General features: G+C 42.3%; 1 protein-coding gene across 1 annotated transcript in view; it reads left to right on the top strand.

The window, feature by feature from the left end:
- LOC124718724 (ectopic P granules protein 5 homolog) overlaps positions 1–13,525 on the top strand; it is a 367,184-nt gene that overhangs the window by 182,030 nt on the left and 171,629 nt on the right. The window contains exons 23-24 of the mRNA XM_047244342.1: positions 2,743–2,930; positions 9,784–9,933. Coding sequence (XP_047100298.1) covers positions 2,743–2,930; positions 9,784–9,933 — 338 coding nt within the window. The remainder of the gene's footprint in view (positions 1–2,742; positions 2,931–9,783; positions 9,934–13,525) is intronic.

The raw sequence follows: 13,525 nt of genomic DNA, 5'->3' as shown, positions 1-13,525 counted from the left end.
GTCATTGAAGTGAAGCAACTCATGTTGAGCAGCGTGTTGAGCAACTGGCTGGTCCAGCTGTCTCTGTCTCCGACAGACAGCTTGTTAGTTGTCATGTCCATGTACAAAATAGCACAGTGCCTGCAAATTAGTTTGTAGATCACACAACTTCTTTCACTGGTAGCCCTGCCTTTGATGGGATTGGAGATGCCTGTGACAGGACTGGTGTATGTGGTGGTGAGAGGATGTATGGAACAGGTCCTTGCATCTAGATCTGTTGTGGGGATATGAACAGTAAGGTAGGCTGTTGGGAGCAGCTGTATAGTAAGGATGGACGAGGATACTGCATAGGTTCGGTTGGAGGTGGAGTACCATTATGGGAAGGGTTGATAGGGAACTGGGCATGATATTTGTCATTTCATGGCATGACGAGAGGTAGTCGAAGCTGTGTCAGAGATTGTGATGCAGTTGCTCCAGTCATGGGTGGTATGGAGTGATGAGAGGAGTCATCCTTTGGTATTGCGTTATGAGATCAGTGCTCCTTTGCGGTCAGACAGCGGATATGTGGTTGTTGGTAGGTGACTGGATAGACAAGGCGGGGAAGATTTGTTTCTGGGCTAGGTTAGAAGGATAATTTTTGTCTGTGAAGGCCATATTTGGACGGGGACTGCTTGTCACTATATCTGTGACGACCGCGGGTGGCTACACTTATGTAAGGGACTTCTTGGTATGGAATGGGAGGCATCTGTTGAAATGGAGGTAAGCTTGATGTTGATGGAGTTACTGATGTAGCCATCCTTGAGGTTGAGGTCAGTGTCAAGGAAGGTGGGATGTTATGTTGAGGTGGACTAACTGAAGAAAATGGGGAGAAGGTGTTGAGGCTCTGGAGGTATGTGGAGGGGGTGTCTTCACCCTTGTTCCAGATCATGAAGATGTAAGTTTGCTATTCTCGGTGGTTAGGAAGGATTTCTCCTCATGGCCCACAAATAGATTGGCATAGGATGGTGCCATACGGGTGTCTCAGCCTTCACTTGTCCCTGTCGTCCACCTACCTATCTCCTTTCCTGCTCCCACTCCAACACTAAACATATTCCACCCACTCGTCTATTACTCTTTCCCCCTTCTCTTTCTATACCTCTCCTTTCCCCACCCCCCTTCCCCTCCCCTTTGCAATCACAGTCTGCAGTTGGTCCTGCAGTCAGAGACAGTAGCTTTGTGTGTGTGTGTGTGTGTGTGTGTGTGTGTGTGTGTGGCGCGCGCATATGCGTGCGTGTGTTTGCATTGTGTTGCATTGTGTGCGTGCATGCATGTGTGTGTGTTCGCTGCGCATGTGACTTGAGCTTGTGTGGATGTTTCTGTTTTCTGTTTTGAAATGAGGACTCTTTTGTCCAAAAGATTAAATGTTTAGTTATCTTTTCATTGTGCCTTTGGCTCAGTACATCATTTGTGTGGTGAGTAGCAGTCTGTCCTTTTCGTATTGTTGTCTTCTCATAATGCAGGTTCAGATGATAGCTGCATGTAGAGGAAAGGGTCAATTAATTGCACTTGTAGAAGTGAACTCTGAAATGATAAGTTAGAAATCAATACTTACTTCAGCATTATCTGAGAGTATTATTATCAATCAACTTATTCTTCTTTGAATTGGCATTGTTACATGAGTTAAGGCAGTGTTAGGGATACTTGTTGGCAAGATGCTCTTCTTGATGACAACTCCCAGCCCCCCCTCCCCCCCCCCCCCCCACCTCCCACCACCCCTGAATGGAACGAAATCTATGTACTCCATCGGTCAGCGTCCAGAGTAAATCCATGTTCAAGTGTGAGAATGTTTTCTAAATGTTTTCGTAGCATTTATCTGAGGTGGAATGTGGGTGCCAGTCTGCTGATTACCTAATTGGAAAAGGGAAATTGCCTAAAAGTCACATCCAGCCTTATGGGCTCACCAATGTTTATTGTTTATCCGCAGGACAGACTCAATCTGGGATGGGTGCACATAACCATATGTTGGAAATGGCATCTTAATGTGTTCGCCTATCTGGGCAAGTAGAATATTTTCGGTGAACGTATTTAATATTTTCATTTATGTGATGTTCCATTAATTTCAAATTCAGGGATGTAAGATATTTGATGTTCTTGAAATAAAATACAGGTTTTTCACATATATTTTTCACTTACTAAGATTGATGTTATTGTCTCTAATATAGACAGTTAAATTCCTCTCTGTTGAATACAATGTAAATATTCTCAGTGTGAAAAATATTCTCAGCATGAATCAGACCACTTCCACCTCCAACCAACTGGTAAAGTATTGTAAGCAATTTTGTCACATCAATTACAGGTTGAATTACAGAGCTTTTAATTTCAATTACTATTTAATTATTATAACAAAGCACAGTGAGTTGTTGACAATGTGCATCACATCTCCTCATGGCCTCTGGTCTTTGCAAAAAAAAAAAAAAAAGTGTGAATATTTGCAAATAAATCTTACTTCACTCAGACAGGAAAGACATCAGTGGTACGACATACTCCATTCTTGGTCTACTGCCCGTTGTAGTCTGAGATTGGGTAGTGCTATATTAGGCCATACAAGTAACTAAAGAATGGAAGATGGTTGAAGGAATGTTACATATGATGCCAAGTGTGAACACACAGTGCTATTTTGTTGCAGTGTTCATATAAGAGATATTTACTACTGGCCTAACAGTCACTGTAAATACCGCTTGGGACAGTCTGTGTGGATAGTGTAGCAGTACCTTTTGTTAACAGCGTCCCTGGCTGGAGTACCTGGACTACGAGGCAGTGCGCACCGCCCAGCAAAATGCAGTGAGAGAGTGGCAGGCACTGCGCTTTCGCTGTACAGACAAGGAGTTGGACGGATCCTCCAAACCCCGGCTGGCGCGTGCCAGCTCTGAGCCGGAAGACGCCAAGGACCCGGCACACCGGATTGTCAGCAGGCAAGTGGAGGAGTGCAAAATGTAAACTTTCACCCAGAAATGTAACGTATATTAAAACACTCCAGGCTGTTACGCCATGGCCATATGAATTTCTTGGTAACACCCAATAATACAACCTCATCTGCAGAGGACACCTTCAAGGAAAGCTGTAGCTTCTATGAAGGCTCACTTTGACACCTGAATTAAGTAAGATTTCATTTCTGCACATTCTCACACAGGGACATGATATCAAATGTTTTCAAAAGTTGGGCACAATTGGCTTTTCTTGGTCACTACTGTCTGATATTGCTGTTGCTCCATGATGGAAGAATCTTACACATCTTCTTCAGCACCAGAGTACCTCTTCATCACTGAAATCACCACCCTTGGCAAAAGTGTGATGTTAGCGGATAGAGTAACGAAAGTCTATGAACTGGAGCTACTTGATGCTGAACTAGAATGTGTCACCAATGAATTACTGTAGTATTGGTATTTGTCTTCACAGTTAATGAAGACGGCTTCAAGTCTGCTGATTAGTTTGAGTGCCGGGGAAGGTATTGCAGTTGTTATAATCAAATACCCATTGATGTAAGTGAAAGAATTTCTGCTGGCTTGAGATGTCTGTATACCCTCAGAGCTTTGTTCCACGTTAACCCCATATAGCATGCTATGGAAATGCGATTGGCAATGCTGTTACAGGCTCCAGTGTCCTTTATGGTTCAGAAAGCCGGGTGCTAACTGAAAGGGAGATGCAAAAGCTGTTCCTTAAAGATTATGGCAGCACTTGATGCTGTTGGGATAATGTTATAAAGGAAGCTGTTGAGATTAAATTAGCAAGTGGTCTTATAAGTAGAGTTTTTGCTTAAATTCTGCTTGGAATCCTGCTCTTTCTCTGGTCAAACAACTGATAACTGAGGAACAATGTTAGTACTACTTCTTCACCTCTTGGTAATTCACAACTGATAACATCTGATGTTGATCTTCTGTGGTTATGTGGTGATGCTAGTCACGAGAAATTAGGGCTCATATGGAAATACATTGACAGACAGTTATTCCCTCATTCCTTTCTTGAGTGGAATAGGAAAGGGAGGGAATGATACGTATTGGTGCAAGGTACTCTCCATGATGCACCTTACGTTACTTTCAGAGTTTGTATCATGAAGTTTTTGTTTTTCGTAAAGAATCTTTATTTATTTATGAATGTCAACTTCGCCCCCTTCAAAGTGACCTCACACCTCTGGAACTTGCTTTTCATTATGGTGTTCAGCTCCTTCAGCAATTCTGTTTTTATCTCATCAGTGGTTGCAAAATGACACACTTTCATGGCCCTTGTCAGTCTTGGGAATAGAAAGAAATCACAGGGGGCCATGTCGGGCGAATACTGTGCCTTAGGCAACATAAAGGTTTTGTTTCTCTCCAAGGAATCATGAACAAGCATTCAGGTGTGAAGTAGTGTTATTGTGATGCAGTTTTGGTGAGTGATTTTGTCAGGGTTCTGGTGGTTTTCTGTGGATTGCTCCATGCAAACAGTGTATAACTTCCAGATAGTATTACTTATTAAGACAGGAACTCATGATGCGCTATCCAATTGTAATAAAAGAAATTTGTGAGAAGAACCTTCACATGTCATCGAACGTGTTGAATTTTTTTTCCAAGTGGATGATTTCTTGATGCATTAAGATGTGTCCTAACAGCTGATATATACTTTTCGGTAACTTCTGCCATATATATCTTTTCTCCTCATATTGATTCAGTACCTCCTCTTTAATTATTAGCTCTATTCATGGATTTCAATCACCAACTTGCTCCTTCAAATGCAAAAATATTTTGTTGGCACCCACCTTATTAGGGAGAAATGATCATAGTAATAAAACTAGAGAAATCAGAGCTCAGACAGAAAGATTTAAGTGTTTTCTGAGAGTGGAACAGCAGAGAAATAGAATGAAGGTGATTTGATGAACCCTCTTCCTGGCATTTAATTATATATTGTAGTAGTCATGTGGAAAAACAACATGTGATCAAAAAATATGGTGAATGAATTTTTCTAGCAGGAATTACTAATGCTACAACCATTTGATTTGTCCAATAGACTGATCCATTGAGATAGGCAGTGTCAAGGTGGAGCACGTTGTGATGTGTCAGTCAGCATTCAGGGATGCTAGAGTGATGCTTTGTTTATCATATCTGTCACCCATCATGGATTCTGAACAAAGCATGAACATTTAATTCTCTTTGAAGCTGCAAAAAAGTGCCAAAGAAACTCATGAAAAGTAGAAATTGGCATATGGCGATATTGCTGTAACTCTTAGGACTGTTTACAAGCAGTATGAGAGACTTAAAAGCAGATATGAATCATTAGAAGATGAGCACCGTTTGGGACATGCATTAATCTCAAAACCAGAAGAAAATGTGTAAAAAGTGGCAAAAATTGTTTGTTCAAACAGGTGAATAACTATTAGAGAGATTACCAGAGAGTTTAGCATCTCATGTGAGTCCAAGCAAATAATTTTAACTGATAATTTCCAAATGACGTGTGGGAGTACGATAATTTCCAAATGAGTTGTGTGAGTACAAAGTTTTTTCCCCAGACTTTTGAGTGACAAGCAGAAGGAAAATTGTGTGTTAGTTGACAAAAAGTTGAAGGAAGGTCTTCATTCAGACCCGCGCTTCATGTCCAACATTGCAACATTGTAACTCAAGATGAAACTTCGGTCTTCGGGTGTGACTCAGAGATGAAAATTCAGCGTTCCAAAGGGAAAACCAGAAATATGCTCACCCTAAAATGGATATGAAAGTATTGCTCTACCCCCCCCCCCCCTCCTCCCCCTGCAATAATGAGGGCATAGCATGATCGGAGTTTGTTCGAAGGGCGACAAATGTAAATGTTGAATTTTACAGGGGTGTACTGCAACATTTGCGAAATGATGTACAAAGAGTGAGACCAGAAAAATGGGCCAAAGGCTTCATTCTTCATCATGACAATGCGCCATGTCACACCTCGCTTTTGATTCACAGGTTTTTGGATGGAAAAAGTGTTCCTACCTGTCCAGATCTGCCTTACTCACCAGATTTAGCACCATGTGACTTCTGTCTCTTCCTAACACTTAAAACTCCGTTCCTGACACTAAGAGGACCACGACAGAGCAGCTGAATGCCCTTCCAAAAGAAGCCTTCCAGAAATGCTCCCAGTCTTGGATTCAATATTGGGATAAGTGCATTGCCAGCCAAGGACAGTACATTGAAGGAGGTCAAATCAATTTTCATGTAAGCTTATTACTTCACTTGTAATAAAATTATTCACCATATTTTTTTGTTGCAGCTCATAGAAGTACACACTTACTCTTCTGCATTCTGCTGTATAACCACATTCCAAAATATTCTGTTTCTTTATGTTTCAACTACAAACATTATTTATGAAAATATGTTACACTGATGAGCGAAAACATTATGACAATTGTCTGTTGTGAAACTGAATGTCGCCAGGTGGTGTCAGGTACACGTAATGCCGTAAAGAAAGTATGTAAGTGAAGTAGAGACAAATGAGGAAGCATTCTAGGGTCAGTACAGGTAGCAAGAGGGGAAATCCTCTGACATTAGCATATTTGAGAAAGGGCAGATTGTTAGGGCTGAGAGCCTGGGAATGAGCATCTCAGCAGTGGTGCAACCAGCTGGCTGTTTGGATGCTAGTACTGTAAGTACCTATGGAAAGTGGTGAAGCAGGTAAGCTGTGATCGGTGGCAGACTTGGTGACAGACTACAATGCTGGTGCAGGCACAAGTATTTTGGAGCACATCATTCAGTGCACACTGTTGAACATGGCGTGTCACAATTGTAGTCTGTTCGGTGAGACTGCCGAGTGGGGAACTCGGTGGTGAGTCAACGAGAGTAAGACAGTGAGGAGGTTTTTACCCAGGAGAAACTGACAAGAATTTTGAGGTGGCATACGAGAGCACTTGGAACAAGAAGAAGATGACAGAGCAGCAGATACTTGAACAGATGGCGAGCTGCAACAGTGCTGTGCTGCAGGTCGTGGTACACAGCAACCGAGAAATCACTGTGTACAGTGCAGGAGAGATGGGAATGAACTGCTGGGAAAAGATGATAAGGCATTGTCCAATGAGGGGTCGTGACTGGAAGACTGAAATGCCTCTGGCCATGTCATCCACGTCAACAGAAAGGGATGGCAGAGGGCTGTGATGAGGGAGGAGATGGTCCAGAAATTGAAGCACAAGTATGAGGTACACACCCTGATGATCTCTTTCTGGAATGAAAATGACTGGAAGGTGGTCAAACAGATGTTAGCCATTTATGTTTTCACTGAGGAATTGTGAACTGTACGTGAGTGGGGGAGGAGGGGAGGGGGACGGTAAAAGTTGTTATCAGAGGGTTTCCGTGTATGGTGGACATCGCAGTTGTCACCACTGAAGCGGGAAGACATCGCAGTAGTCATCACTGAAGCGGGAAGAGTGGGTTGCTAAGGTGACATCTCACTGTGGCATGTTTGATCAGATGAGCATGACATTGTTGTTATTCATGGTGTCGTGCTGGCACAAGAAGAATACCGACATATTTCTAGTGAAAGAATTTCTAGACGTGACTGTGTCAGCTCAACTGATGCCACCAGATTTTGACAACTCTCCCCAGTGTTTCAACTGCCAGTAGTGTGGGCACGTGGTCGAGTGCTGGAACAGGAATCCCATTTGTGTGAAATGTACAGGATGGCATGCCTCATGTGACTGCAAGCGGGAGAAGATGGCACAACCACAGTGCTCCAAATATAGTGGCAAGCATGTGACCAGCTGGAAGAGGTGCAGATTCTTCACGGAGATACACCAGGGCCAGCTGGAAACACACACAAAGAAGCTGACCCCCAGAGGGCAGCAGAAATATTAAGAAGAAGCGAGCAGCACGGCAGAATCTGACCGTTGGAATCGTGGCATGCAGTGGAAGCAGATGCCGACCGGTAGAATTTGTGGCAGTGCACCACTGCTCAGTGAGAGTGCGTGTAGTGCACTGTCGGCCACAGACTGCCTTTCGTGCTGCTATGACTGCAAGGAGGAGGACCAGAGTTGCAGCATGCCAAGGCAGCACGGAAGCACGCCATGACAGCGCTTGAAGCATCTTGAGACGGTGTGGAAGAATATTGTAACAGCAAGAAGCATATCATTGCAGCACAAAAGCACACCATAGAACCACGACGTGGCAGTGTGAAATAAAATCATGACAGTGCAGGAGCATGTCGCGACAGCGCAGAAGCGCATTGTGACCATTGCAGCACAACTGCAGGGAAGAATGTGGAAGCATGTTGCACCAGTGCGGAAGCATCTTGTGACAGCGGAGAAGCACATTGTGACAGTGTGGAAGCACATTGCAGAAGCATGTCGCAACAGTGTGGAAGTACATGATGACACTGCAGAAGAAAATTGTGGAAGCAAGTTCCGACAGTGCAGAAGCGCATCAGACAGTGCGGGAGTGTACCGGACAGGGTGAAAATGCATCACGACAAAGTGGCACAATGCCATGTCAGTGTGGCAATGATTTCACCCAGTTGAGAAGAAACCAGGGCACCTGGCAAAAGGCAATACTACCACGCCCAGTTCAGTCACTGGAGTGAATTACACGGGATATCATGCACACACTAGCTGACAAATTTGATGAGCTTGTGTATGCAGCAGTTGGCTGCCACAAATAGGCCCAGTCTTTCTCTCTTGGAGGAATGCTTAGCCACAGCCAGAACCAACACTGAGACAGGTCAAATAAAGAACGTGCAATTAGGATGTGCAGGAACAGCACCAAGTGCTCAGCTTGCATATCCAAGAGGTGGCAAGGGTTTTCCATCGAGGTCAGAGCAGGTTCTCTGGAGATTTCCAGCAGATGCACCTACATGTTCCCATGCTGAGCTGTGTTGCCATCATTACCAATTATGATTGCAGTGGGCATGGGAACATGGAAATTGGACTATGGATCAATGGAAACACAGTGAATGGTTTGATGACCCTCATTTCTTGTTACACCAGGTCAGTGGTTGTTATTTTACCCTCCATCAGGCAAGTGAACTGCTCCTCGAAATTTGCACTACGCCACAGATGCAGGCCAATGAGAGCAGTATTATACTATGGAGTACATTCACCTTGGCTTCCATTGGACCTGTGGTGGTAATCAAAGACGCCATGACAGCTACGGACTATGTAAACACTATTGTGGACCATTTGTATCTCTTCATGCTCAATGTTTTCCCTGATGGCAATGACTTCATCTACCAGAGACATAATCATGCTATTATGGTCTGAGAAGTGTGATCGTGAACTGACATTGAAATCTTGCCCACAAAATTTTCCTGATCAGCACATGTGGGGCACTGTGTCCCAAAACAACCAGCTCTAATTTATGGGAATTGCATGACCTCCTAGTGGACACATGGTGCCACAAACCTACTGAGGACTTTCTGAACCCATGCCACACAGATTCAGTACTGTATTGCTATCCAAAAGTGGACAGACATATTGCTAAGCAAGTGGTCATTGTACTTAGGCTCATAGTGTACTTAACATACAGGGAAATAAAAAAAAGACACAGCACATTACCGTGCCTAATATGTTGTAGAAAAACCAGTGTCATTCAAAATAGCTTCCAGTCCTCTTGGAATGTATCAATACAGGTCCCGTAAGGTTTTGAAGGGAATGTTATACCAGTTTTCGTGCAAAATAGTGGCAAGTTAATGCAACGATGATGGAGGTGGAATAGCAGTTGTGCCTCTTCTCTCAGAGGGTGTTTGCATATTCTTTTCCAACCTGTGTATATACTTGACTCTTGAAAATCTTGTATAATTGATAAACAGGAAACCGAGTTCTACTGTCACGCTTTACTGCCACAGGCTGCAGCTGTACGACACACCAGTGCCTCCGCCGCCACTGCGGCCCTCCAAGCCGGTCATCCCGTCCATCCAGGCAGATATGCTGCAGAACAGAGCAGCCATGCTGTCTGCCCTGAAGTCATCCTTCCGTGCCATCACCGAGTTTGCACAGTGAGTATGAAACATTTATTAAGACCCACCTGTTTGTCCCCCCTAAAGGTGTCTCCCTCCCATGCTGGTGTATGAGTGACCTACTTCTCCTTATTAACCTTTCCCAGTCTCCTCCACAAGGAAGGGACTAGTAGTTCCAAACCCAGAGTTAGTGCATCTGCTCTGTATGAAAGAATAAAAGGGTCAGTTTTTTGAAATCCCATGATTTTCCCCCATTGTGAACCAAAGTTTGAAATTTGGCTCAAAAGTGCCTACAACCTTCCTCTATAACAATACAAAAGTGTGGCGCCCTGCAGTGTCACCCTCAGATTTGCCGACATTTCAAATGGGACGGTGTCAACATGTGTGAAAAAGGCTAGAGTTCAGAAGATTGTGAGAGGTGTAAGGTCAGTTAATGCTGGCATGATGGGGAAATCGTCACATCCCCTCTTACCCACAACTCGCCCCTTCTCTTAACATGTGTGACAGAGGCCAGAACATCAACACCTAATTCTGAAATCATGTGGTTTTCTTATTGGTGGCTGAAGAAAACGTTTCAGACACGCCATCACTCAGAATCGACACGAAAAGGCCTCAGGTGGTAGCATAAAGGTGCCAGTGCGATCGTCCATTTCCTTGGGGCATTCATTTACACACATTTGTGATAAAAAATGACAGTTTGCAGTGCGATATGCAACAGAATGATGTTCTTGACAATCTTTGCTTCTGCTGGCATGCTACGAATGATTCAACCCTTCACTAAAGACAATATGGGGCTGCAACCCTATTGAATGTAATCTGATCATTTTGGAGCATAGTGTGACTGCAGTTTTTGCTCTGGTATATCAGGTGGAACCACTAGGGACATTTCAGGATCACACGACGAAATGTGAGCTGTATTCGAAACAGAAAAGGGTGTTAACAGTTTTTCTTCCCTCCACTTTCACGCTCTCTTGTAGAATGGTCATGGGGGGGGAGGGGGGGGGGGGACATAGAAATATATGTGAATAAAGTCGCAAAGGGTCCTTCTAAGACATCCCAGTTCCGCTACACCCTCGGTGCCACCCACACACATTTTTTAACAGATCCTAGTTCCATTCTTTATACCAAAGCAAAAATTGTGACCCTGCTACACTCCAAAGATCTTGTAACAGTGGGATTGCAGCACTACAATGTTTTTAGAGAAAGGTTACATCCAGGGTGTGTCAGCAGTTCGAAAGGTCATCAAAACATCGTGGTGTTCTACATCGAACTGTAAACTGTCTTTTTTAGTGCAAAATGTATGGCAATGAACACCCCAGGGGGTGCTTTCATTGACGGCATTTATGCAATCTTGTGAGGCCTTTTTGTGTTGATTCTGAGTGGATGTGTGTCTGAAATGTTTCCCTTGCCACTAGAGGTAGGCAAAACTGGCTCAGAACTGGTCACTCATGGGACTGAACTAGCTCTTTTTTTATGACTCACTCACAAAATAAGTAAAAAGAAGGCACATTGCCTTTTTAATTCAGGTCACTAAACCTGTATTTTTATTGGATTTGGCCCTATTTTGAAATAACATATGAAAAGGTGTAACAATTTTGTGTTATGTCCCTACTAATTTTGAGGTATAAAAGTTTTAAACATTGTTTGCTGTGAAAATTATCGATACTATAACAAAATCCTAAATATTTTTTATCAAGTGGAAAAGCTTTAAGAATGAAGGCTGATTTTTGTTATATTTTGATACTTTTATTGCTAATACAACATGCGTATTATAACATAACTGTAAATAAAGTGAATCTGCAGTCATCATTTACAGTCAGTATTACCATAAATGAACCCAAAAAGAAAAAAATTAATCAGCATTGTCATTTAAAAGTAAAATGTGACAAATTTTAGTCAGTGTGAGCCTGTTTCTCTACTTAGTGCATATTTGTTCTGCTTTTGAAAATATTCGTTCACATGACACTGATATTGCTGTCATACTTAACACTTTTAGAACCAACTGATACAGTGTTGACCACAGCAGTTTTCTTGTGTCCCACCAGTTTAAGAAGCCAGTGTTTCTGTTCCTAGGCAAATATCCCTCCGCTAAATATTTGTCCAAGTTGACAGTTGCTGCACTTTCCAACTTTAGACTTGATTGAATCTGACCAATAGTTTTATCACTACTCCCATGTTGAAGAAGTCTCACGCATTATGGTGATAACTGGTTGAGAAATGAGCTGTGTTTTTTCTTCTTGAACAACCAATGCTTTCATTTCTGTAATAGCCTTCTCAAAGCAATCCTGAAATATTTTGTCTGCTGAAAATCCTTGCCTTTTGAACTTGGGGTTCAGTAACATAACATAACCAATAAGTTCACTCCTGGAGATAACACTAAACCACTCTGACAACCCTTTAAGGAAATTATAAACCAGTGACTTATTTCTTGAGGACGTTCTCTATTTCTGACTTTTAAAAAATTCAGTTGATTTTCCGTGAATATTGGCAAGATTTTCATTTTGGATGTAAGACTGTTTTCTCTGAGGTCACCTCTTTGGTTACCTCATAACATAAAGACCATATAAGCTATGGAAAAGCTTGCATGATCGAGAGAAGTACAGGCAAAGCAGTAGCTGCAGCTGATCACTTTGTCCCAACCAAGGAACTAGACCAGTACTCAACTTCAGAGATAACTGTCATTGAACTGTAAATAAAACATAGACTTACTGATTATTTCATGAAGGTGACGGTAGTAGAGAAAAATTGTCTCTTGAGGTGACAAAACCATTGAAAAATCCTTCAGATCAGCATGTACTGAACAGGGTGGTGTCACAATGCAAATGATCAAGCTAATTGTTGACCCACTACAGTTTACAATAACAACTTCTCTGTGGCCCTTGAAGCTCTTCTCTGAACAACACTGCAGAAACATTTGTTCCTATCAGAATACAAGCACTAGAATCCATCGCTAAGAAGAGTAGCTGGGTATATTCTTGATGATATTACTACCCAGTGGGCAGAAGATATTTCGGAAGACAGGAAAATCAACAATTTCAACCAAGAGAGCATAACAGCAATACATACAGAGAGAAGAAGAAGAGATATCACATTAAAAATATTATGATTTTTTAAGTAACAGTGATTTTAATAAGTTTTGTAATTACATATAAAACTCTGGTTTGATGTAAGAGAGGTCCTGAAGGCATTTACATAAGGATGTCCCAGGACAAATGATCAATAATCAGGAATGACAGGCACGATCATTTGAAGCGGAAAACTTCATGTGGACATATGCGCTATTCTGAATGGTTTTTGAGATAGAACATATTTAATGTACCTTGTTATTTATTTCCTTTATTATTCAGTACATTGTCATTGTTTACAATGTATCACAGTAGTGTTGACGAAGTCAAGATGAATAATTTGCTGTAGGGCATGTGGGCTAGCAAGTCAGGAAACTACCTTAAACTGGCTTACAAAACCTACCTACATCTCAGTGCGAGTGCGTCACGCAAGGTTTTCATTATTTTCTCATTCTCTTCACACAAATGATAAGTCCTAAAGAAAAGATGAATAGGGCTTTTTAAAAGGAAAGTTAATGTCATTTAATTTTGTACTGCAACATGTTTCCACTTATTGACAGTGCACG

This window comes from Schistocerca piceifrons, chromosome 10 (assembly GCF_021461385.2).
Source record: "Schistocerca piceifrons isolate TAMUIC-IGC-003096 chromosome 10, iqSchPice1.1, whole genome shotgun sequence".
Taxonomy (NCBI): Eukaryota; Metazoa; Arthropoda; class Insecta; order Orthoptera; family Acrididae; genus Schistocerca; species Schistocerca piceifrons.
The sequence above is the reverse complement of the archived record's forward strand: the minus strand, read 5'-3'. Positions and strand labels throughout refer to the sequence as shown.